General features: G+C 36.9%; 1 protein-coding gene across 2 annotated transcripts in view; it reads left to right on the forward strand.

Annotated features, from left to right (window-relative positions):
- The first annotated feature begins 4,157 nt into the window (after positions 1 to 4,157).
- Positions 4,158 to 27,299, forward strand: part of LOC113997840 (nebulin related anchoring protein) — a 50,179-nt gene continuing 27,037 nt past the window's right edge. For both annotated transcript variants that reach the window (XM_027740000.2, XM_039385133.1), the window contains exons 1-19: positions 4,158 to 4,229; positions 4,496 to 4,590; positions 5,305 to 5,392; positions 7,565 to 7,669; positions 8,220 to 8,324; positions 8,997 to 9,104; positions 9,956 to 10,060; positions 10,700 to 10,807; positions 12,321 to 12,425; positions 14,889 to 14,993; positions 16,870 to 16,986; positions 18,710 to 18,814; positions 19,765 to 19,872; positions 20,573 to 20,677; positions 23,050 to 23,148; positions 23,650 to 23,754; positions 25,359 to 25,466; positions 26,288 to 26,389; positions 26,896 to 27,093. In XM_027740000.2, the coding sequence (XP_027595801.1) occupies positions 4,158 to 4,229; positions 4,496 to 4,590; positions 5,305 to 5,392; positions 7,565 to 7,669; positions 8,220 to 8,324; positions 8,997 to 9,104; positions 9,956 to 10,060; positions 10,700 to 10,807; positions 12,321 to 12,425; positions 14,889 to 14,993; positions 16,870 to 16,986; positions 18,710 to 18,814; positions 19,765 to 19,872; positions 20,573 to 20,677; positions 23,050 to 23,148; positions 23,650 to 23,754; positions 25,359 to 25,466; positions 26,288 to 26,389; positions 26,896 to 27,093 (2,043 nt within the window). The remainder of the gene's footprint in view (positions 4,230 to 4,495; positions 4,591 to 5,304; positions 5,393 to 7,564; positions 7,670 to 8,219; positions 8,325 to 8,996; positions 9,105 to 9,955; positions 10,061 to 10,699; positions 10,808 to 12,320; positions 12,426 to 14,888; positions 14,994 to 16,869; positions 16,987 to 18,709; positions 18,815 to 19,764; positions 19,873 to 20,572; positions 20,678 to 23,049; positions 23,149 to 23,649; positions 23,755 to 25,358; positions 25,467 to 26,287; positions 26,390 to 26,895; positions 27,094 to 27,299) is intronic.

The raw sequence follows: 27,299 nt of genomic DNA on the forward strand, positions 1-27,299 counted from the left end.
TGGCAGGTACAAGGCTTGAGGCAATTGAATAGTACCTGTCTGGAATAATAACTGTGTGCTGTGTTCTGCACAAAGTCTGTGAAAACAAGGATGGGGCTTCACTGAGACCTGGGAGACAGGTGTGGGAATACTTTTAGGATGGAGGATTTGAGTGACTCACAAGGTGCTCGCTCCTAAATGACAGTTGTTAGGTTTTTATATATTTTGCAAGAAAGGATGGATGGTTTTGATGTGTCGTGGGGAATATGGGGGCAGTGTGGTGTGATTTGGCACACCATGACTTTATGGAATTCCATAGAATAATGCATCTCAGTCAGTTTGGTGTATGTGTTTTGGTGGGATTTCTCTGTAATCAGGCAGAGATGATCTGTTGCACGTGTCATGTTTTATGAGTTTTAAACTTGGGTCTTTTTTATTTTATGATACACAATAAATTGGCATATTTGGACACTGGTAGTCTCATTGTGTGCACATGGGCTATGCTGTGCATGCTTTACACACATTTCTTCAAGCTTTCAGCTTAAATTGTAGCACATCCTCACCAGTTCTTTCTCTGCTCTGTAACAGTGATACCTTCTTCTCCTGTTGGTTCTTTTTTCAATTTCTCTTTTACTGTGTCTTGCTCTATTAGAAGCATTTGCAAAATCCCTACACTCTCAGGTTTTCCTGACAGTGGCAACAAAGGGAAAGTGTAAGCATAAATCCTTTTAGTCGTGAAATGTAAGCAGCTGTTGATTGGTTTCCAAAACAGCAAAAATGTAAAAACCGTTTGGAAGGTGGTTCCTTAGGAGTTTTTCTTTGAGTTTTAGGAGATTTTGCTCTTGATAAATCTTTTCCAACTTTCTTTCAATATTTTTGCAAGCTGGATTTGCTACTATGCTAAATTTCATTAGCATGGAGAGACTGTATGAGGCAAAAGACCCTGAGCCCAGGTAACTAATCAATCATGGGATTCAGGAAAGATTATAAAGAGGCTGATCTAGTGTTTGAAATTTTACAGGCAGCTTTTAACAGTGCGTAACACTCCCAGTTTGTGTAGTGAACCAGCACCATTTTGGGGGTTTTTTTGCAAGCAGAGAGAGGATAGGGTTGCCATAATCTGTGGTGTCTGACTTCCTGCTATTCATGTGGTTGAAAGGGCACAGCTCCTATTCAGGAGGGACAGAGGGGGTGATCTTGACTTGAATATCTCTCACGAGGTTACTTTGTGTAACTAATGTGTGCTTTTTAGATTCAGATTGAGGATGCAGACATGCTCCAAGTTTTCTGTGCAGTTAATTCAATGAATTTAAGGAGGTTGGAGAGGTAACAATGTTCCTTCCTACTAATTTGCACTTTCAAGGTACTGTCTCCTTGTACTTTATGTGTAACTACAGTACTTTTAAACCACATTGATTAAGGTTCTACTGTTAAGTAAAGCCTTTTAAGATTTTCATTGATATCAGAAAGCCTTTATGGGGCCTTACTAAAGGAGAAAAAAAGCCACAATGAGCTTTTAACTGAAGAGAAAATGTCTTGCTAAGATTTGTCAAGATAACAAACTTGCACCGGTTTTGTGATTTAATTCCTTGCATGATCAAAATGCAGTGCTTACTTTGTAATGTACAATGCTTATTTTTCAATACACTCTCTTTTCTGTTAGCAACTCAGTGTTAATCCAGGGTGGCGAAGAACAGACCAGGCAACAGGACAGTTTTGAGGTGCTCAGAAATGGGGAAATCTTCAATAGACTCCAGCAGAAACTGTGCACAATGGATGTGAGGGAAGTAGTGTGGCTGGGAAAGACAGCGGCTGTGTAGGACATTGTGGCTTACCATGCTTCTCCTCTTGAACATGCTGTAACTTGGGAGAAGCAGAAGAACTTGGAAAATGTATTTTCTGACTTCCAGCCAAGCTGGTAGTATCTGTCACTCTGAAAAGAAGCAGTCTTTGTATAACTTGAAATGAAATACTATTTATCTGTGAAATAAAGGGCTTCTAGCTGTCTGAGAGGCCTCTTGGAAGCGACACATGGTCTCATTCCTTTCAGGGACCACTAATAAGCTCTCTGGGTGCACAGTGTACATGGGGTCTATACACTTATGATCCACACTGGAGTTCTGTCCGGATGATCACTGTTCAGGTGGCTCCTGAATAAATTATTTGTTCTGTAGTTGCCAAGACTTTATGTTTTGTGTGGTTCAGGGGTGTCCTGCTTTTAGCACCTCTCCAAACTCATTTCAGGGGGTCTTAAGCAATGTACTGCCTGTGCAGGCCATGCATCTTTTATTCTTGCTAAAATGTGAGATAAAGGCTCTAGTATGGATTCAGGTAGTGCGAAGACAACTAGGACTATTGAGAAAATATACAATATAGTGACTCTTAGAGTACATGAACACAAAGAGGCAGCAATTGGTAGTGTGCCAAGTGCTAAAGAAGGAGGGAACAGCCAGGCCACTGTGACCCCAATATAGGTCACTTGCATAAACAGAATGGCAATGTGGGACAAGATGCAAAGCTATGTGAGAAGGGAACTGGAAGAATTCCAAACTAATTTTGTTCACAGGTGTGGGTGGGATAAATATTATTGTGATGTAACTTGGTCAACAAAAATCGCTCTTGATCCTGGAAGGAATAACATGAGGTAAATCAGCCGTTATTTTAATACAAGAAATTATGTTGTGTAGGCATTTTTTTAAAATGAAAAATGCATCTGTTTATATACTGATATATCACTTTGAAAGTCCTCAAGTGTTTTCAGGACTTTGTGCCACTGCTCTTCAGATTAGAGACTCTATTTTCAGCACACCAGTTGCTGACAGTACATTGTGCCAGGACATTGTCAGCATTCAGTAAAAGGAGTAATAATAAGTTAAGCAAAACTGCATATCTCTGTGGAGAGATGAATAGGAGGCTCTGTAAGCATACCTGGAAGGTTTAGCCAGAAATTATTTTGATGGAATTGTTTGTAATTTATAGAAAAGGAAAGTGCTTAGCAATATCCCAGGACTGCTGCAGGCATGGGAAGTGGTGCAGGTGTATGGATGACTGAGTAGACTTTTAATCAGATTGAGATAATTCTTAGCTGTGTCCCAGGGTTATGGAGCCCTGCAGCTGGAAGTATTATGATTAGGTGAGATATAAATCTTAAATCCTGACCATTTGTAGCTGGTAGAATTTAATAGCTTCTTTTGCTCAGAGAAGCCTTCACAACCTTAATAGCTTGCTTGAATCGTAATATCAGACATAATAATTCCTTATCGTTATTTGGTGAAGGAATTTTTACATTCTGATCTATGCCAGCCTACTCATTGCGAACACCGTTAAACAACTGCTTTGTTCGTTCTATGCAATAGTAAATGGTTCCTTTTTGAAGTTTTTCCTGTAGTAGATAGAAGTTTGGATTTGTGCCCATCATGTTTAGAACTATTTGAGATAACAGGCTCTGCCTGTCTCACTATGCATCCTCCTACAGCTGGAGATGGAGTGACAGGTTGATGAAACAGAAAGATATGAGAAATGAGTGTGCCCTGCTCTGCTGTCTGTAATACACAAAGGGAAACTGAGCTGGCACCAAGGGAAAAAACTAATGACTCATCTGGGACAATGGTGCTGCACCTCTTCTAGATCCACCAAAGGTCCGGGAAGCTCCCAACCCATCTCTGGCCTGTATCTCTGATGGTACCTTTTATTATGAGGCTGTTCCTCAATATGCAACAGTCCTCCGTGAGGTCACTTGTATATGAGGATGGGGAGAAACTATGATAAATTGCTGCTGCTGTGTATACTTTTCTCTTCATCCTGGGCTTATGACAACAAAACTGAAATACTAAATGATCAGGCTCTAATATTCACATGGACATGATTCGTTTCTGTGAGTTCATTCTTCTATTTAGAGAAAGATATTGCTGCCCTCCCTTACGCACTGACACAGTTGCCAAAATAACCGCTCTTACTAACTGGCAGCTTTAAAAGCCAGCCTGCAGCTGACTTTGAAACAGAAGGTCAGCAAAAGGAGCAGCAGACTTCAATTCAGAGCTTTAATGGGAGCCATTGACCACAGCAAAAGGCCCTGACTGGAGTGTCTAGAGTGTGCTTTGCACAGGCCAAAAAGTCACTTTTATACTCTTTGAACCTTTTGTATAAACCTATATATTTTTCACTCTGTGGATTTCAAGATGAATGTGCAGCCGTGTGCTAGATGTGGCTATGGGGTTTACCCTGCTGAGAAGATTAACTGTATAGATCAGGTCAGTTCTCTTTCTTTATCATTTTGGACTATAATAAATGTACAGATTGGCACTTTAAACACAGTGCAAATCTCTTGGTTCCAAAAGTTCTTTACTCGTAACTGATTTCAGAACTGAAATGAGTTAATTATACATATATATTTGAAGAAAAACGCCTCAAATTAGTTAAATGAATGGTAAGGATCAAACGCGAGATTTAAAACTTAACAGAATAATAATGAAATACAAATCATGTCTGTTTGGTTTCTGTTTTGTGGTATTTCTAGACATGGCATAAAGCCTGTTTTCACTGTGAAGTATGCAAGATGATGTTAACAGTAAACAACTTTGTTAGCCATGAGAAAAAACCTTACTGCCAAGCGTAAGTGTGTTTCCTTTTCTTTCTCTCTGGTTTTTTTTTTTTTTAAGTTTTAATTTCCCTAATCATTTTAATGTAATAGAACATCGCCGTTTGGACTCAGCCTGGTTCCATGTGTGATGTGAAATTAGGTATTGTTACTGCCTTGGTGCATATCTTTGGTTTTTCATGAATCACAAATGATGGGAAACACTTGTTACTGTACATAAAGCTTCCTCATTTGTTCAGTGTGTTAAAAGATGGCAAATTAAGTTCCATTTTGGTATTATGGGAAGAAAATAAACCAAACCATAAAATTCAGTGCTTTCCAAATCAGTGGTTAAGAGTTAACAAGGTTGAGCTAATCATAAAGAAAATATATAAAATGCAGATTTTTGAGTTGGTTTGTTCTAGGAAGTTTTTATTTTATAATGATCAATTCCTGTCAAATTTGTCAGCAGAAAAAGGGAGAGATGACAGTTGTTTTTTATTCTATTATTCTCTTTTGTTATTAGAAACACAGCATTGATATGATGATCATTAAAATTAATTTTGCTCTAGGCACCTACTCCATGCAATAATAACTTGAATGTAATCTGAGATCTCTGTGTAAGTGGGGGAAAAGTTATGTATAGAGGGGTGGAGGCTGGTATTGTGTTCTTGAGTGCTCAGAGAGAACCTTTCTGTGGGCTGCCTGGTACATTCCTAATATCCTTTTACACTTCCCATTTTTTTCAGGCATAATCCAAAAAACAATGCATTCACAAGTGTATTTGACACACCAGTAAATATGAATGCGAAAAAACTGTCAGAAATTGTAAGTGAGGTAAGAATCTTGACGGTCAAATGTGTTAGTCTTTGTTCTACATTTTTCTGATGATGTGTCTTGCTTTATAAATATAAATATGTGATTTTACTTACCCCCTGCGTTCTTTTTGAGTAGTAAGGTTTCAGCTATGTTTGAATCATAATTTTTTAAATGCAATTACTCAGGAGAAAGAAAGGTTAGATCTGAATTTGCTTCTGCTTTCAGAATGAAAAATGTATAGGAGCTTTTCACCTGCCATATCTGAGAACTTATATGGAATCGCTGCTCACATAAACTGCCCAGAGCTTTGTAAACTTAGCAACTAAGGGGGACTACACATGCTTCGGAAACAAGAACGACCTATTTGCTTTGTGATCTCTTCAGAAACTGATGTGAAACAATAAATGAATTATACCCAGGTAGCGCTCAGGCAAAAGTTCTCACAAATACTTTGTGAAGTACTTCTGGCAAACCTGAGGCGCGTAAACACGAAGTCCAGGGATCTTTGCACGGTTTTGCTGGAGGTGTTGGGATGGAAGCGCTTCCCGCGCCCTTTCAGCCGCATCCACCCTCCCAGGGCTGCTGTGCCCCGGCCGGCCGCGAGGGGCGCTCACGGCCCGCCGGCTTCCCAAACGCCATCCCTGGATCTGCGCTGTTTCCCTACAAACACATCGGTTTCAAACTTGCGTTTCTAAGGATTTAATGAAATTAAAATTACAGGAACGGCCAAAACCCGATAGATATCTCACTTCTCCATGTGGTAGTGTTTTCTTGGATATCACGTCTTTTTATATTGTCAAAGCAATGTGTTTTAATGTGATTAGCCATCATTGTTGTATTTCTTAGATTATAGCATATTAAATTCGTTCTGATGTTCTGTGTCAGCTATACGAAGTTGAAGCACATTAATAGCCTTCATCAGATGTTATGTCTTTTATGATTTTGTACAGCAATTCTTGTGCATCAGTTGTTGCAATATCATGGGCCGTAACTACTCCAGCAGTGACTATCACACTTTAAACTGTGTGTGACGAATCTGGTCAGGAATGAGTCTGGGATTACTGCAGGTTCTATTTCTGGTTTTAGGCAGTGACATGAGACTGATACTTCCAGTGCATGTGAATATACCAGGCGGACAAATTATAGCTCAAAGATCGCTTTCCCTTGTTCTATACACCTAAAGCACCTTCTGTCCTTTTCAATCACATAATGAGGTTCTGTTCCAGAGAGAAAATTGCTAAGAGTAAAGAAAAGAAGCTGATTCTGCAGAACCTACTTAAAGGGAGTGCTTCTGTAGAGATTTTGTGAGGAGGAAAAGTTTTTCATACTAATGTATAAAATAATGATAACTTGGGAAAAGGTTTCACTTGCTGCTGTAGTTTGTTGGTTTTTTTATATGTAAGGTTATTTTTGATGCAAAAAATAGAAGATGTTTCTTCAATCCTAACATGATGTTCTCACTTAAGTCTTATGCTGAGATGTCAACTTGAATGCAGAGATAAAAATTAAACTCACTCCCTCAACACAGAATTTCTGTGTGAGCAGATGAATCATTTAGCTCTCTGCACCTCTGTGCTCAATTTATAAATGGGAATAATGGTACATATGGTCAGTAATATTTCTGTCCAGTCAGTTTAAGTTTTGTAGTCTTTGAGTTTTTACATCTGAAGAGTGAGTTCTATACCAGAGCTGTGATTTCAGTTGGATTTCTATATGTTATCATGATAAAAGTAGCAGTAGGAAAATAATGACCCGGGACTAAATATAGTAGTCATTTACATATACAGAGCTAGGATACTTAGTGGACACTGTGCAGGGAAAAAGGAGAGTAGAGTATTGCTCATCTGGTAAAAGTTCTTTCATCTAATGCTACATTGACATGTCGTACTTAAAATGTCTTAATTATTCTCATATTTTATCTCATCCAAAAGTATCATCTAATTATCAAATTATTCTTTCAGACTGTCATGCCATATTTCAGGTGTAATACACTGTTCCTTCAGAGGAGCTCTCCAATATTAGCAGGAATCTTAGGTAGAAGCTGGGTGTGAACTAGAAAGCAGAATTTTGACCTTAGGGCTAAATGCAATCTTCACCTTGTTTGTCTCCCTTCATGTTCTTCTCTGAAGGGGAGGAGTGTTGTTATGTACTAATAAGCTACTAAAACAAATAATTATCTTTTTTTTTCAGATAAAATATAGAGAAGAGAGTGAACAGTTCAAATCAGTCTTTCAATGGGATGTAAAGTCCAGAGAAATTGAAGGTGTCTATAAAGCCCAGCAACTGGCTACCCAGGTAAGAAATATCCCTCAAGTCTCCAAGCTACTAGCCTGCAGGAGACCAGGGATTGGCACTGACAGTCCTCACTGTTAGGGGGTTTAGTCACAGGATTTAAGTGCTAAAAAAAAGCCATTGCTTCTCATTTGGCTAAGCTTTTCAAAGTAACACAGCTCAACTATAGCTTAGGACGCAAGAATCAGAAGAGGAGGAAGAGCGTATCTGTACAGTTAACTGTTTGGACTGCTGCATGTACAGCCATGCTCTATGTATCTTCTTTCTACTGGCATTGGAGCTTCACAGCAAGTGATCTGATTCCCAGGGATTGTTATTTGAGTTTCACTCCGGGATCCTAGATCCTGTCATCTTGATGTCAGTTCTTGTTATACAAGTCCTGCCTTGGCATTTTCTGAAGGTATTTGAAATGTAGGCCTTGTGCTGTACATCTGCAGAGAGTAAATTTCACTTCCACAGCACTGTGTGTGTTTCTTTTTTTTCCTGTCAGATCGGGTGTTTGAGTATTAAAACAAGGGTGAAGATTGGTAGTTATTTAATTTTTGTTTTGTAGAATGCTTGCTATGCTGCCTATGAGGGAGGAAAATCATGGTACTCAGGAACTATCCCAGATCCTGAGATGGTCAAGATAACACAGGCACAGAAAACTCTGAGTGATGTAAGTGGACTGATGTTTGGAATAGCTTTATTTTCATGGTCTATCATATTCTGAAGACTTACAAATGCATCAAAGTCAGCCTTTGGTAAGATTCACCTCCAGCCTTTGCATGAAATACAACTGGAGTGTCTAATCTTTGGTATGATGTTACTGTAGGAAAGACTGACATGTTTACTTCTGTCAATAACAATACTTAACCGTGGAAGTGATTAAAGTCACATAACAGTTCTATTGCCCATTCTAGATATCATACATTTATATATTTTCATAATTGAGAAGCACTTCAACTACTGACCAAACCGAGGTGACCTGATCAAACAAGTGGTGCTGTCTCAGTAGAGCAGAACTCATGATGGAAAACTTCAATTTCCATTGACTGTATTTCCATGACTGATGAAAATCACTTCTGAATTACGACTGATTGTCTGTGTCCATACAATGGGTTAGTGACCCAGTCAACGTAGCAAATTAACAGTGGATAATTGATATGAATGGGAAATGTTTTCTGTTCTATGTAGGAAATAGTTTTACCTAACAAACTTATAAGGCGTAAGTTCTTAAATTTGTTTACTTTTAAATAAAGTGATACCTCTAGGAAGCAGGCATTAAAAGAGGAATCACATTAAACTATGGTGGGTTCTTCTGTAATGAGAAAACAAATTCATTTTCTAGTTTCAGTATACAGAAGAATACGAGCCAAGGAGAGGCAAAGGCAGCTTTCCTGCTATGATCACTCCAGGTTATCAGGTTGCTAAGAGAGCCACCCAACTAAGCAGCGATGTGAGTCACAGGGGTTTTTAATTATGTTTTAGACTTCTGAAGCTGGACAATCCTGGGTTCAGGCCATTCACTTTAGACATTAGATTCTATGATGAATAGCTGTTGTCCTGTTAATTCTACATAATGAGAAAATTTTAACATGGTGCAGAAAACAACCTTGACAAATTACTTGGCCTGGGAAGACAGTTATATGGGATAAATGACAATATAGGTATTTCCTGAAAAATGTAGTGACTTTTGCTGTAGTTTATCACAATCTGAAAAAGATTTTGACTCACTCTAAAATGTTAATTTAATTAATTACCTTTGTTTTCACGTTATGGCTTTATTCATCTCATTATTTACATTTGAAATTTTTCACTTGCCTTATTATTTGAAGTTAAATAACTGTAATATTAAAATTATTTTATATGAAAGATACTTAAATATATGCACAGAAAATTGCTTAGTTATAAAAGTAACTTTTCAACTGAAAAAGATCAAGTAAAAATAAATCTTACAGAAGTAATTTTAAAGTATTGGTAAAGTATTGCATTGTTTTCTGCAAACACTGTCGGCATTGTCATTGCACTATAATCTTGGGCCATTATTGACTATTCTCATGACATTTTGATCAATGTATGGCTCACATCAATCTCATATAATTGGAAAATTTGATTATTTGGGTCCATTTCTGTCTACTTCTGGGATTAACTGTAAGGAAATTGGGCCTTAAATATAAGTGATAGCTTGATTGTACAGTGGGGAGTGCCATGACAGCTGTTGCTCATTTTCTCTAGAAGCTTTCTGATAGGAAATATATATTTGCTGCTTATTGTTTGTAATATGGATTTATGTGTTTTTCTCTTCAGGTAGAATACAAGCGTGGACACGAAGAGAGAGTTTCAAAGTTCACCTCTGTTGTAGACACTCCAGATATACTTCATGCCAAGGCTGGATCACAGCTTTCAAGTGATGTAAGTGAAGCAAAACAGATTGACCTCTTTCTGACTCTCCAAGTGATTCTTGGGATATTTATAGATCACTTAAAAATATGACTTGCAACAAGCGGTAGTGCCTTCCCAAATCTTCGTTCGTGAAGCCTAGCCATGATATGATATGATGAAAAATATGAACATAAAGAAAAATAAAAAAATAATATTTTAAAGGCAGGCTCATTTTACAGTTAAGTATTTAATACTTCCAGTTACAAAGACCATATTCAGTTTTAGGCCATTTTAGGGATTAGCTGTCTGTCAGAACTGAAGGCAGAGAACTAGTTTGTGCTATACCCAACAATTAGGTGCCATGCAAAGTAAAGAAAGAAGATGCCTGACTCTAATATAAATACAGCAGGCATCTTGCAGACACCTTCAGTATTTTTTTAAAACAACTGTCCTTCATCCCATACTCTGAAGGAGACAAAGGGGTCATGCAGAAGATACGTGATCATGTAGTTAAAGACTACGTTGCAAAGATTCAGACTTCGTGGTTCATCCTTCTTTTGGTGGATGACAGCCATGGAGTGCCTGACTTTGCAACTTTGAAAATTGACTAAGTGTGCAATCAAGATACATTTGATCTAATTGCTCCTGAACTATCTTGAATTTTTGCAGTTGAAATACACAGAAGACTTTGAAGAACGGAAAGGAAAAGGCAGCTTTCCTGCTATGATCACTCCAGCTTATCAAATAGCCAAGAGAGCAAATGAACTAGCTAGTGATGTAAGTGTCCAAAGAAAAGTCTCTTTTGGGGAAGAGAACAGTAAATTGTCATACAAATTTTGGATTAAAACATTTACTGGCAGAAGTTCCATGAGCATTGTGGAGTTATGTTAGCAGTGCACTTCACACACCGATTTTCCAGTGACTGTCTCTTCTTGCAGGGACAAAGCTGAGTTTTATGCACAAAAAGAGGCATTTGTGAATCAACACTATGGATTTTTGTGGGCAAAAATGTCCCCTTTACCCAGCCTCATGTTGCATACAGCTGAGAAGAACAACAATAACGAGTCAGCTGGAGCTCTTTTGATTTCCTTCTGCCCAACTCAGTATGAGTTATGAAGTCCGAAGTGCAGCTCTTTTACACAGTCACAATATTTCTGGGTGACCTTTTATTGGGGGAGGGCTGTGTTTGCAGAGCTCTGCTTTGCATGTATTTCTATGCTCTGAGTGGATCCTTACTGTTCATTCTCCTATTCCTGCCTTTGTGCTGTTGGAGGAGGAGGCTTGAATATGAACTTAAGAAACTGCCTTTACACAAACACATGACATAGATACATACACAAGCACATGGCACGGGTATAGATTTATAAACTATAGCTTTCTACTCTGCTCATTTTACTCTCCTTACTTTTTCATGTTTTTTTTTTTAAACTTTTTGGTATACTGATCTTTATTGGCTTTCTTTTCCTTTCCAAACATAACAAAACCACAACACCACTGTACTCTCAAATAAACATTGTAAAAGGACGTCAGTATTGCTTCAAAATATACAGTTAATTGTGCTTTGTTATTGGAAACTGAAAGAAAGGCTCTTTTTGTTGGAGAAGATAATATATTGTGCTAACCCGATGGAAGTGAATTTAAAACATTATTACGAGTCATTGAGGAAAATCAGAGGAGATCTGTAATTCTGAAGGCGAAAGCAACTGACTCTTAAAAAATTTGCCTTTGATCTGTGGAAAACTGTTCATTTTTTGTCAGCAAACACACATGGTGATTAAAGGGCAGCATCAAGTACAGGTATTATTTTGACTTCAGCAAAGGTGGTGCAAATCTTGGTCTAAACTTGAAGGATGCTTAAAATTCCCTTGATTACTGTGGAGATCAACATCTTTCAGAAACAAATGCATTTATTGATGGTGTTCAGGTGACTCTCTGGTAAAAAAGTTCACTGTGTTAACCATGAAACTACGTTACAGTCAGTTCTATTTTTTTAAACTGCTGGAGCATCAGGGATTAACCACTGACTAGCAGGTGGTGCTGAACACACTGAACTAATGGTCTGGGTTGAAATGGCAAGTCCTGTGTTCCTAGTGCATTATTAAAAAGGACATCACTAGTTTTGTTTTTATACCTTCAAGCAGCATATTTGACTTGGGTGGATTGGTGGCAATGAGAATTTTGACAATCCTTTATTGGCAACATGTGTATGTCATTGATTGTTATTTATTATGCAGCATCTGTGTACCAGACTAAACTCACACAGATTATTCATTTCCTTTTTTCCTGTTAGGTAAAGTATCATCAAAGATACGAAAAAGAGATCAAGGGAAAAGCCAGTCATATAGCTGGAACAGATGTTACTTCTGCAAGAGAAAATGTAGATCAGTATGGCCAGGTATGCAACATCCAAGAGATAACCCTGCTGATGTTGATCATTACTACAGCTGATTGGTCCAGAATTTAGAAACTACAGTGAGACCTATTTTCATGTTGTTTTCCTGTATGAGAAAACAAGGTCTCGAAGGAAAGGGTGTTGTACTCCTAACGTGTAATATATTTGGCATTGGCTCTTAAAAGGTGAAACCACAAGGTGCATGCACTGTCTCTGCCTGACCCTTGTGGTAGAGTCATTCCAAGAGGTGGGCCTTACCAGCAGCTCTAAATACCTGTGAGCAGCACTAAATCTCTTAGATTTCAGCTCTTCTACAGAAGGGATATTATGAGCCTGACAAGCTGTAGTTCTGTATTTGTGGAACCAAATAGGCTTTAGTTCTGTTTTGGTCTGTGGCATTTGTTTTGCTTTTGTTTAATTTTTAAGGAAATATAGTTGGTTTTGTGGTCTCCCAAAATGCATGCAAAGTTCTATTCCAATTAAGTTAGGGAAATAGCACAGCTAAACAGAAATGAATACAGCTAAAGGGAACTTGAGAGAAATTGAATAGTGTTCTTGTATAAAGAAAACTTTATGGTTAATCTTAGGGTTTTTTGTCCTAGCTCCTCAGTAGATCCATATACTTCAGAGAAATGAAAGAACAGGGATTGTATTACCCTAAAATATTTGGGATTTTACATTTCTTCCCTTCTGTCCAAATCTACGTCTAGTAATCTGTGAAAAGCAAACCATCCTTGAAGAATATGAGTTTAGAATTGTAGTGATAAAGCCTTCAATTAGTTTCTATCTTTTGAACTACTACAAGTTTTAATAAGAATAAACAAATAAAATGAATTTGAGAAGGCACTAATTACATTTTCAAGCATTAGAATGCTTCTGTCTTTAGAGTTGATTTAAGTTTTTTTTCTTTGAAAGTGTCTTTGAAACTTCAGTCACAGACTTCAAATTCAATTTGAGTTTTAATCTTCATAGATTGGATACTGATATTATTAGTCAAATAACATAGAGTCACTGAAATTAATGGATCTTTCTGAGTAAATTGTGACTTATGATGGGCAAAGGGATTAGATTTCTAACTGCTGAGATCATTTGGTACATATATATATAACATGAGACAATTTAAGTAACCTTCCTGTAAAATTCCTGTGTGCTAAGCACCAGTTTTGTTTGTGCTTAAAAATCTTAGAAGCAGCTAGAATAATTTTCTTAACATTGGAAATACTGTTTTGTAATATGAACAATATTAGAAATTACATAAAAATTTATTTGAGTGATTAGTTTGAAGAATTCAAACTCATGAATGGTATTTTAGAAAACCGACTCAGCTGATTATTCGAGGATATTTTGTATTTTCTATGCCTGTTTATAGAATAATTTAGGTGAGATAGCTATAATTACATTACATTATTCACAAACCTATGGTATGACTTGTCTTACCATGTGATTGATGGTGCACAGAATGACCTGCAATGGATTGTTTTGCACTGAGAATTCACGAAATGGATATCCCAAATATTTATAGTCTTTCCTATCTGTGCTCTCTCTGACATTCTTGACATGCCGCATATTATATTTCCACTTAAACTGCCTCTTTACTATAAAGGACTTACAAAATATTGCAGAGAAGACATATTACAGTGTATCTTACCTGTTTGTGTATTTACCATATTCTCCCCAAATCTTGCCATAGAAAGCTTTGGAGTGACCATTGGGCACTACCATTTGGAAAAAAGCTCGAGTATTTTGTTACTAAATTAACAAAATTAAATTAACAAAACTAAATTAAAATCAAACATTTACACAAAAAATTATCTATAGATAGATTTAAGAGCATTAATTTCACAACAATTGTTTTTTTCTAAATCAAGCAAATGGCATTATAACTCCCTAAGGAGTTTGCCATTTTAATATCTAGGTATTTATGCCTCATTAATTAATCCTTCTTCAAAATATGTCACTGCATCAGAGAAGTTTTATTTTGGGTCAGTTATGATGTGAAAAATGGCCATGGAAAGATCATGAGACCTCTGTAACACCACAGAGGAAGGCTGACCCTATGTTAAACTTGTTAAGTATAAGCAAATCTCCTGTCTGCCCAAACCATTAGGTATTTTTATAGTATTTGAGGGAAACATGTTGACACAGAGAGAGGCAAGTAGATATCATCTCTGTAAGAAATGAGGTGAGATTAGAAGATGTATATCATTGTATACTTGAATGCTGTCTTGACCACAGCTAATATCTACCTAAAGTTCTCTTGCAGTGAAGCACAACTAATTTTACAGGGGTAATTATTTTAACAGATAATTTTATTCTTACATTTAGTAATTTTATTATATTTTTCATTTAAAAAGAAATAATTGAAGCAATGAACCTTCCTACTAACAAGGTCTATGGGGCTTTGTAGTACCACCCATGGCCCCACCTGCTCATGTATGATGAGTAAACAGTATGAATTTTCTTCAGGGATATATGGATGAATTTGAAGAACACAGAGGGAAAGGAAGCTTTCCTGCTATGATCACTCCAGCTTATCAAAATGCCAAGAAAGCAAATGAATTGGCAAGTGATGTAAGTATGAAACCTGAATCAATACAATTCATAAACAATTAAAAACAGCAGTTTGTCAGAGCAGTGCCTGGGAGGGGAATGCTAAAATTACGCTTGAGAAGTAAACAAAAATGACATTTCACTGCATTGCTGGGAACTGAATGGCTCAGGGGATTAATAATATCCATTAATAGGAGGGGGCACAGCTCCAACTTGCATGAGGGAGGAGATGGATGTAGCAACTAATGGGGATCCCTACTGTTAGGTTCACCCTCCTGGCAAATCTGCACCTGTATTATTAATGAAACCTTCAACTGCCTTAATCATCCTGTGGACTGCTGTGGTATTCCCAGTAGTGAATAAATGGAGGATGAATGAACTGTACTGGTTTTGATATTTTGATGTATCATGCCTCTAGCACAAAGCAAGTCATAGGGAGGAAAAGAAACCATAGAGTATGACACTGTCACTTCCCTAAAGTGAACTTATTTCTAGGCTGGGGATTTTTAGTTTTGAGTGGTAAACTAAAGACTTGGCAAAAAGGTGGTGATGTGTGATTCTTGCATTCAGCCCATCCATTAAAGAGCCTCAGTCCTGTTTGAGGAGACTGTTTCTGGCAGTGGCAAAAAATGAATCAGTCTGTAGGTCACTACCTTCTGACTGCTCTGAAGGGTTCCTGTGAATGACAACCTTTGGAGTGTGGACACCTGTCCCCCATGGGGTTGTCTGAGCTGATGAGCTCTGTCTGTTTTCTGGGGAGCTAACAGATGGTTGAGTCTTTCAGCTTGCATTAGCCTGGACCAGATGTGAGCAGTGAACTAGAGTGAAAGGATCAGTCATGTTCTGTTACCTGAGCTTATGACTGAGAGAATATAAAAAACTTTAAATCCTCTGTGACAACCCCTATTTTGTTTAAACATGGAATATTTAACCTTTCCAGATAAAGATGGCGGTTTCATAGGTTTTCGAAATGTTAATGATCAGTAGTTTCCTTATTAGTTTGTAATACTTGGAGTGAGGAGGAGGATTGGTTCACGGAGGTAAAATTTGCACACTAAAGTTCTTATCAAGCTGCCTTACTGCTTTAAAGCTGGAGGAACTATGTGCAGGCTTGGAAAATAAAACTCCCAAACACTGTGCACCTCAGCACACATAAAATAATTCAATATTTTGTAAAGTATGAATCCTATTTTTGAAGCAGTAAGATAAGATGTAGATCATAAAGCATCTCCTCCTATGCAAGAACTACTGAAATATATTCCCAACAGGGGTTTTGCTGGACAAAGTTTGGCAAAAGGCCAATATATGTATTATCTCTTTTCACCCATCCGAGCCCAATTTAAGTCAATAACCTGATGTCTAAATTAAATTAACAAGTCCCTTATTTCAATCTCTATTTGGTAGAGAAATACAATTCCCCTAAGAACACTAAGAGTGCAAAAATGTGCAGCTGTTTTAAAAAGCTGGTTTCTACAAAAGGAAAAGTTTGCAGAACATCTGATGACCATCTGCAGTTCTCTGACTAGAGGTCTAAAATCGAAGAACTGAGAATTAACTTCAGTAATAGAAGAACAGATGAGCTCCAACCAGTCAATAGCCAAGAACCTGCTAGTTATCTATTCAAACTATGAACAACAACCAGTGTTGTTCAAATTACGTATAAAATGGATTAAAAAAAATGCTCTCTAGTAAAATATCTTGACAGGGATTTTAGGGCTGTGGGGTTATATTTGGGTTATTTCAGGAAGTAAGTACTTGCAGTGATTCAACTTAGCAATTTCCATTTACTTATCAAAGCAAGAATAGGAAAAATCTTATCCTGACTCATGAAGCGAGTCTAAATAGTAATAATGAGAAAGTAGACATCTATTTTATAATTTTCCCTACTTCTTTTCAGATAAAATACAAGAAAGATCTTTCCAAGATGAAAGGTGCAGCTCACTTTCACTCCCTAACGGCTGAAGACAACCTAGTTCTTAAACAAGCCCAAAGTGTTAACAAGCTTGTCAGTGAGGTAAGGAATCAATCTGTTAACAAGTTCGAGAGCAGCTCGTACAAACATTTGTGTCTGATGAGTAAGGACTACAAGTATAAAAAGATGTTGTTCTTACTGCACTGTATGCAACAAAAATCATCTGTGTGTGGCACAGCAACTGGAGAGAAAAGTTCAAGAACAGATCTTCAGATGCTGTTTCCCGACCTTTCTGATGATCTGCATGAAAACATGGGAAACTAACGCCAGGAGGGTATTTCTAATTCTGACCACATGAAGAATAGAAATCTGAAAAAAAAAACCAAACCTGAATTGTGCTCTTAATGTGCTATTAAATATAACCACAAGTGCTTTAGGATGACTTGTGTGTGTACCTTAGAGTATTTAAAAAAAAGTTTTTCTATTAATTAAAAAATAACATGAACAAAGCCAAAATTCATACCATTCTGTTAATGCAGATTTCTGTTTTCTTCCATAATGTGAAAACCTGTGAGTTACTGATAATTGATTCTTTTTCTGCTTGGCAAGGGAAGATTGCTAGAGAATTCTCAGTAGATTCTGAATTATTAATTTATTTATAGTGTCATATCAGCTATAAAGCTATTAATAAATGTGAGTTTCTAGAACTTCCCCATGGCAGTTTTAAAAACTTATACTCTTGAGATGTCAAAGTATAAAACCTTCAATAATGAAAAACCCCTGGAACTAGGACTAGAAGGGGCCTCCTGGGCCAATGATTCCTGGTTCCTGCTGTTTTGACACAGTATCATATTATCCTCCTCTTCTAATTCCTAGCCTACATTTATTCCTGTCCACTTTATTACTCCTGTGTTTTGTGCTAACACTGCCTTTTAGTTTAAAAAGTTCTTCTCCCTGCATGACTACCTTTTTGAGATGTTTACAAATATATAATTTTCTTCTCTCTGCCTTTGATTTCTTAGACTAAGCAAGCTAAATTCTTTTTGTCTCTCTCAGTCTGTCACTGCAGCTGTTACAGGCTGAGTACACGTTCCTTAAACAGGAAGGATTATAAGAGTACATAAGTTCTTGATGAGGTCTTGCTGGAACCTGGTACATAGCACATGTAATTCCCAGTGCCTGCTCAAAGGTCTCCACATGGCTGTGTTACTTCTGCACCTTGACTTCTTTCTGTGGTCATCCTACACATGAACAATTTTCTCTTTCTTAGCCTTTTCAAGTGATGAGCTCTTGTAGCTGAAATTTTTATGACTACTCCCCATATATATTAAATTCTACATTGCTGAATTTAGTCCCATTTCCAGTAACCCTTTTAATATCACCCCCGATATCCTACTTCGGAGCAAAGGTACTTGATGAAAATATCAAACCTGTTCTGTATTTAAACTTACTCTGAAGGATTCTTCTGGTAAACTTTCCCCTGTTCAATCCTTCCTGCTTTTTCTTTTTTTTCATTTGCTCCATGCTCACCTTAAAATTCCTTTGTTTGTCATTGTTTTTGTTAATAATTTTCCTCATGTCACTGTCTCATACACTTTGCAGAGGTCCAAATGGATGGAATTGTTTGCATTTCTTTTGCTTATAAATCGAGAACTGAGTATATGAAAATTCTCCTCATATTAATTTTCATCATATGCCATCTGATGAAAACTGTGTATCAAAATCTCAGAAGAGTTGGTCTGGCTAATAAAAATTGTGTGAAGGAACTTGACAGAGCAGATTAAGGTTTCACTATATCTTCCCCTTTTGCATTTTTTTTACTAAGGTGGAGTACAAGAAGGATCTTGAAAACAACAAAGGCTGCAGCATGAACTACTGTGATACTCCACAATTCAAGAATGTGAGCAAGGTCTCAAAATTCACCAGTGATGTAAGTTTTCAGCACCTCGTGTGTGGCTTGCTTAACCTGGCAGCTACTGGAATCACAAGTCATCTGTGTGTGTGTGTTTCAGAGAAGCGTGCACTGGAAATGTGATTATAACTGATTTTTACCCATGTCTGTACAGCACCTATCCTAGTGTTTCCTGATGAATAACTGGGACTCATTTTAAATAGGATTAAGAAAAGAACTTTTATGGTATATAGATGAGAGATTGCTTACAATAGACTGCTAATCTAGAGAAGTAGCTGTCAGTTATTACTGTTTTCTGTCATAATTATTATTTCTTTCATTGTGTGTGTCCATGTCCTGACTGGAAAGTTAGGTAGAAGATACTTCACCAGAGTTCATGCCAGAGAGAAACATTATTACTGTGTTAAAGTAATCAGTGTTAATAATTATATAACTTGTATCTCATGATCATGAAATATAATTTTGTTTCATACTGCCTCCTACCATTTTCTGAAATCCCAGAAGAGCAAATCTTTTGCCATACAGTTTAGATGGTAGAGTGATTAATGTTTCTTGTCAAATTCCCCACTCTGGGTTTGGTGAAAGATGCACCAAAACAACCAAATTTTGTTTATTTGTTAATGTACAAATATTACCTCCCTGAAACTTTTCCCTAGGATTTATTTCTGTTGAAATAATATGCAGCAATTGAATGCAGAGGTATCTTCTTTATGTGGCATCTGAGTGATATGAAGAACAGGTAAATGACATCTTGTAAAACAGGAAACTCACAGAGGAGTTTTTTTAAAATTTTTTAAAGTACCAAGGTTGTGGACTAATGAGTTTCTGTATTGACGCAACACTAGTAGACCACAGCTGAAATAATTTGTCTCCCTACTGTGAAATATGGAATAGTACAACTGAACATATTTTCTCAGAGTATTTTTGCCTTTTTTTTTTTTTTTTTTTTTTTTTTTTTTTTTGTGCAGCTTAAATACAAAGAAACCTACCAGAATGAAATGAAAGGTCATTATATAGGCGTCGGCATGGACAAGCGAATGCTACATGCCATGAAAGTTGGCACATTGGCAAGCAATGTAAGTCTCTTTTAATCACACCTGGATGGTTGGTGCCTGCTTGTCTTTCGTTTTTTCCAGAATTAAGTTGATAGAAAACTTTAGATCATATTTTACTGGGGATCTGAAGAACAGACATGTTGGGAAGAGGGGAGATTCTGGAAACCCTTTTGTACTGATTTATAGCTCACTGTGTGGAAGAAGTTAAAATAAGAAATTTCAGTGATCTGGCAACATACTGAGATCCTTCGGTTTTCTTTGACATCAGTAGGATGCTGAAAGTTGTTTGTCACCACCCCCAGGGTCAGACCTTTGCTAAAAAAACAGTCTTTAATGAAGATTTCTGGATTCCAATTTAATTTACTGGGTTAGTCAAGAAGCTATTTCATTACATACCATTCCTTCAAGTACATTATTTACAAATCTGTAAGAAGCTCGAGAACTAAGCAGAAAGATAAAAGAGATGTGTCATAGGTGGAAGTTAAGTTAATGCTCCCACTGTTGGCATTGGATTAATTGAGGAGCTGAAAAAGAATCAATTAGTGGCTAAACTATGCAAATAATTTCATTTTCTTTGTCACTCATGACATTGAACTTACTTTGTTTCCTGCATTTAATATTAATATTATTGTTTCTCCTTTCCTCTTGACTGATTATTATTCAAACAAATGACAGCTGAAAAAAAAAGAATGATTTTTTTTTTGTTCTCCTTGTGTTTCAGATAGCCTATAAATCTGATTACAAACATGATGGTGTTGACTACAATTACCCAGCTACTCTCACTCCTTCATACCAGACAACAAGGAAGTTGGTCCCTTTGAAAGATGTAAATAATTTCATGTTTGGTTTGTTTTTTTTTTCCTATGACTTGCACAGCTCATCGTCTCTCTGTAGGAGAGATTGTGATAAATTGTATGTGTCAAACAATGATTTAATCATGGGAGCAAACAGCTAGTGATAACAAAGTTAAAGCAAAAGCTGCAGTGTCAAGGGGTCTCAGAGGAGGAGGAAGTGCTGCCATGTCCTTTTGTTGGCTTCAGTTCAGCACAGATTGTACAGTGATGTGAAATGAATGACTTCTGTCCTGTCCCTGCTCTGCGCTGCAAAACGTCTCACCATCCTGGACAGCTTTAGCAACAGCATCAAGCACTGAAAGGATGCTGAGACTGAAATAACCATCTCATCCATTGTAAATTCCCTGAAGATACATGTTCCCTTTTGAAGGGGAACTTACTGGTCACATAAACGTCCATAAGCCTGCAGTCCATGCAAAAGAGATGCCCTCTGTGCTTGGGGTTGAGTTCCTGATGGAAGGGGGTGAGGAAATTCATGTACTACTGTGGTTATATATGTTCTACAGATAAATGGAGGATGGCAGACTCCACAGCATAACATACTTTCACCTCTCACAAGCATTAAAAGCTTGATTGATCTCATCTGTGATTGGGAACTTAACCTGGGCCTTAGTTAGGATCATAGTCACTAGGCATCACGTATAAAATCAACAGGAAGAGAGCAGCAGCTGTGCAAGGTGTTTCTGACTACCTAAGATGTACATAACCTGTTTCTTGCCATTGAAATTGCACAAAAAACCAGAAGCAATATGCCTTAGAGAGGTCATTAACATTAAATTAGACTTATCTGGGCATAAATACCTCTTCCAAGAAAGAGGTGGTAGCATGAATAGCCAGAACTGAGAACTCTCATGTTTTTGAGGAAGTACTTGATATACTGCAGCTGTAAGGTGAACTACTGCCTCTTCAGTAGTAATTTCAGCTTTATCTTTGTGAAACCTTAAAAAAGTAAAGTTCAAGGTTTGATTGCTTAGTGTCTGAGAGAGCTTCATTCTTAAAGGATTCAAAGAAATATGAATTCATGTCCAAAATGTACAAAACCTATCAGCACTACCTGTGACTCTATGATTCATGTCAGCATCTGCGTTTGAAACATGGAAATCAATTGGCCACAGACACTCAGTTGCACTTGTCATGATCATCATCTAGTATTTTGAAATAGTCCCAGGACTCGTCTGCTCCCTGATAACCAGCTTTGTTACTCTGAACTTTTAGGAATACAATTCTCTCACACACTAAGCAATCACAAGTAGCAATAAATGAATAGTTTCAGTTAAAAAGAAATGATCCCTTTCTGTGGATTTAAAATTCTCTCTGTCTCTGAGGAAGCAAATGAACTGTTTTAAGTACCTTGATCACTTTGGACCTGTGAGATAATTCAGCCCTTTCTTCCTAGTTTTTGTCATTCTGGCAGAATGAGCAAGTTTACGTGAGGATACCTGAAATAAGAAGGTTCTCATTAAAATAGTTTCAGTAACTCAAAGTCTCTAGAAATGTACTCCACTTTAATGGAAAAAAAGTGCTCTTGAGAAATGAGTTCTACGCAATGGGATTTGCAATGTTTGCAAAGTGGTGATTAACTACAGTGAATATTAATTAAGGCCTACAGAGAATAATAATTGTGTTCTGTAGTATAGCACTGAGTTCTTTGGCAGCAACAGGTTTGAAAGAAAGCTTTGCTATGATTTTTCAATCTTGCATAATTTTGGGCTTCTTTAGCTTATTATTGTTTGCTACCATGTTAATTTTTTAGGAAAGTAGTGGGCTCCAATCCTGATGGCGGATGTTAAAATGACTTTTCTTTGGTACCATATGTTTTTCTTTTCTCATCATCCACACAAAACTTTCACCACACACAAAAATTCTGTGATTAATTATTACAGTACAACTCAGTAAAGAAAAAGGGTAAGAAAGTCCATTTGTTCTGTGCAGTATTACACTGGACAGACCTCTTAATAGACAGTTATAGTATTCCTTGTCTGGGAAAGATAAAAATGGACTAAGTGATGGTTAAGAATACCAGTCTTACAGCAATGTTTTGGGGGACCAGCTAGTGCTGCATCTTTTTAAGAATTTGTGGGTTTGATGGGGAGGGGTTATAAGGAACTTCATTTTCAAGGTGGGATAAAAACTGTGATCTCAGACTAGGAAATTTTCAGAGCATTAGCTCAGATCTAACCCAAAAGATCCTGACATTTTTCCTCATCTCAGTTTATTATGGTTTAAGTAATGTTTTATCCAGAGTGTTATTTAACAAAACTTTGTCTATTCAATCTCTCATTTTCCAGTCTGACCATTTCTTCCTTTATTAAATCTTTTTTTTTTTAATTTTATCTTAAATTAGGTAAATTACAGGCAAAGCATAGACAAGCTGAAGTACAGCTCTGTTGCCAACACTCCACAAATTGCTCAAGCCAAAATAAATGCGCAGCAGCTCAGTGATGTAAGTTCTGTCATCATTAGCCACCATCACTTATTAGAATTATGAGATAATTTGATTTCAGACCATTTATAGTTCATCAGCAGATTTATAGCAAAAACAAGAGTACATACTGAATGAAATCACTTCCAACCATATAGCAAGCATACCAGTAGGTCTAAGGCTTGTCTCCATTTTTAAGATTTGTGTTAGTGCGCTTTGTTAGGAATTTATCTCCTGTGTATTTATTAATGCATGGTTTTTAATAATATCTTTTGTACTTATAGATAATCAGTAGCTCTTCCATTTATAGAATAATGTTATGCTTCCTACTAATTAGGTTAGAAGTTATGAAGTTATAATTGCCTTATTGCCCTCATATTTACATCAGCCATACTTATGAGAGTATCTAGAATGTGTGGCACTAATGGCCTTAAATTTAACAGCAATCAATCAGTCTAATGGTCGTATTTTTGGTGAGTTAAAAATAACTAAGATTCTTGTTGACCTTTTCAATATATGCAGTTGAACTACCGAGCTGAGTATGAGAAGACCAAAACAAACTACACTCTGCCTCAGGATGTACCTCAGCTAGTGAAAGCAAAAGCCAACGCTGAGTTATACAGTGAGGTAGGTCAAGCCACTTGGAAATGTTGGCATTCATGATGCTGTTAACAGATAGAAATGAATATAAATGTAAACATGATGATACTGTTCTGAAAGCATTTAGCATTTAGCATCCATCTTTATACTAAACAACATGAAATATGGTACCCAGAATAGATAGGAATCCAATCTCAAGGACAGTGAAACCACTAGACTTTTTTTTTCCAAGACATTTTCAGATGATTTGAATTTCTTTAGTAAATCAGTATTCACAAAATTAACTGCTTCTGAGGTGATGTTTGCATGAAGAACCAACCATTTTCACAGTTCTAATAACTCAAAGCCCACTGAAGTCAGTGAGAAGAAACAATGACTTCAGCAAACTTGAATCAAGCCCACTGTTGCTACCATTCATAATTCATGACAATATATAGCGATTCACTGAGAGACTTGAGTGCTAAAATCAAGTGCTTGCAGGAAAAATTGATCTTCTATTTTATTTTTAAAGCATTTTTCAAGCCTCCATTGTTGTAGATAGTTTTGGAGGGCAAAAAACCCAATAAGATAAATAAGTGGAAAATGAGAAAAAAATCTCCAAACGTTCCTGGTGTGACTTATTTTTTAGCCAGTTTCATATTTTTTCATGGTTGTGAGTTGGCCTTACTGGAAGATTTTCATATCTTTTGTTCTTCCCCTAAGTTTTATTTGCAGTGGTGCAATTAATAAGTTGCAGTGGTGGAGAGTTGTGGAGCATCACCCTTTGTGGCTATGATGTGTTGGGATGCATGCTCATTGTTAGAAACTGGTAAAATATAAACATACAAGAAGCCAAATCCAGAAACTGGGGCTTCCTGGAGACTTCATTGGGTGCATGCATACTATGCATGAAGGCATACTTGATCCTGCTCTACTGGAATTTCAAGTGGAATCTTGAAAAAGAGCTTAAAAAATATTCCTTTAACTTCCACTAACTTTCAGAAGTTAAGCACGTGATTGTCATGCATTTAATCTACATTTGTGGTTTGTGTGGCTCATGAGTGTGATTTTGAAGAAAAACTGATCATAAGGGCTGCTCCACTGAGCTGTGCTTCACATTGTGGGGTGGTCTCAGAGCACACAAGCTGAATGCAGCCAAACTGAAAGATGCTCTCCAGCAGCTCATATAAAGAACTGCAGCTACAAATATACATTCAGTGCATGGGACCTGACTAGTTCTAGTTTGGGGAGTGGGAATGAAAAATCCTGAAATGGGCAGTGCGACATTTGATTCTTAGCACCAACTGCTCTGTCCTATAGATCAGCTCCTGTAGGTCTACACTACTTGCATAAGAAGACATAACCAGAGGCACTTTTGAAAAACCTTCTCTCCCCTGTGTCTGTTTGAAAATGAGAACTGTTGGTGCATGTTCTGGAATTTAAAGTGCCTGTAAACTCCAAGAAAAAAAATTCTCGACTCAATCCTGGACAATTAATTAGCTCAAAATGATAATGAACTGTAACTTAAGAATATTCCAGTTTGTGGACTGAGCATTTTTAAACTTCCGTTTTACTCTTAATAATTTTCATGTTTCTTTGAAGCTCTTGCGTGTTTATGTGTTAGTGACATATTGCTGTCTTTCCTTTCTCAGATTAAGTACAAAGAAGGCTGGGAGAAGAGTAAGGGCCGGGGCTTTGAAATGAAACTTGATTCTCTGCCTTTACTTGCTGCCAAAGCTTCAAGGGATCTTGCCAGTGATGTATGTTATATTTAGTTACCTAGGAATTATTCTTTATATAAGTCTCTATAGCCCAGGGAAATAAAGCTTAGCTGGCTTCATCTGGATTTTTAAGTCCTGCGTTTGGTTGTCCGTCTTTCTCACTGGCTAATGAACAGTTGGAAACTTTCTCAGATTCTGCTATCAAATTTCACTCTCTGAAAATTATTTTCTACTAAATCAAGTGTACAGAGCAAAGCAAAATTTGCACAATAGCCCCAAAGTAAAATTCAGTGTTTTGAATTGTTTATAGCCTCAAAATTGCTGTTATCACTCACTGCAAAGGGAATGCATATTTCTTTAATCTGCTTCTTTAACATAAACAGATGTATGTAAAAAACTTTCCAAACAAAATCTTTCTAAACAACTTATATCATGGTTCTTACCCTTTGGAGAGGCAGAAAAGGCAGAAACTTTTTTCTGCAGCTGGAAAGTGTTCAGCAGTGATGGAGATTATGAAATCTCACCTCATTAAAAAAATCAAATCTTGAATTCCTTGCTTGAATTGATCTCTTATCTTTGCCTTTAAGAACCAGATAATTTAGCTAATCAGAAGACTTTAAGTTTTTAAGCATATCCTCCTCAGAGGACTGAGCCTTAAAGAATGAGGTTAAACACCTCTTAAATAAGACCAGCTTTGTACCTCTGGAATTTCTGAGAAAATCTAGGAAATCTGAAGTGTCAAAGTGAGAATCAGATTAAGCCCTTCTAAATTTTTACCATCCAAATCATTATTGAAAAACATATTGCTTATCTCTCGAGTAATAGGAAATGTCCTTTGACTTGAATTATTTTTTTCACAGGTTAAATATAAAGAAGAATATGAAAAAACAAAAGGAAAAGCAATTGGAACCAAAGATTCAAGGCTTTTGCACTCTCTGCAGGTGGCCAAGATGTTTAGTGAGGTAAATTATTCCTCTTACTCCAAAGATGTTTTTCATAATTATGAATCTTTCAGCAGCAATATGCAGTCTGCCACTGTTACTGCTTTCACTGTAAGAAATTGTTGGAAGCATTTAACAAAACTGGTTTCCTTCCTCCCTCTGTTAATCTGCAGTGATTGCACAGTATATTTGTTCTCATAGGACATTTTGGGTTATGGTATCCTTATTTTGGGGCAGGAAAATAATACCCCATTAAAACCTCAATATTAAAAGAAATCATATTAAAATCACAATATTAACATTTCTACATAGAACTTTCAAGTCAAGAAAGGTATGTTTAAAAGTAGGATGTAATGTGATAGAGAAAATTCATGCTGGCATCTGATTTGCCCCTTATAGGAGCTGATTTCTACGTGTTTGGTTTTTTTTTCCTTAATTTGCGCAAGGACCCAAACAAGAGTGGTGATTTAAGACAGCTTTGCAATTTACTGATACAAACAACTTATTTTCATTCCTTCTATTTCTAGATTGCCTACAAAAAAGATTTTGAGGCGAGTAAGGCCCATTTCCATCTGCCTATGGATATGATAAACCTGAGACATGCTAAGAAGGCTCAGGCACTTGCTAGTGACTTAGATTACAGAAAGAGACCCCATGAGTACACAGTGCTTCCAGAGGATGTGAAGACCAAATGGGCAAAGAAGGCTTATGATCTCCAGAGTGATGTAAGATGATGTACACTCAGCTTAAATGTTACAAGCAGTAAGAGGGCTTATAGAATTTTTCCATTTCATGTTAGTTCTCATTTCATATCGACGCTGCCTGATTGTACTGTGACTTTTTAAAATGTCTTTGCAATGTCTTTGAAACTGGAAAGGTTGCACATGTTCACTTGGAAATATTATACCTGTGAACCTTGTGCCAATAAATG

Source organism: Pipra filicauda, unplaced genomic scaffold (assembly GCF_003945595.2).
Source record: "Pipra filicauda isolate LSUMZ 115617 unplaced genomic scaffold, ASM394559v2 scaffold397_size650280_pilon, whole genome shotgun sequence".
Taxonomy (NCBI): Eukaryota; Metazoa; Chordata; class Aves; order Passeriformes; family Pipridae; genus Pipra; species Pipra filicauda.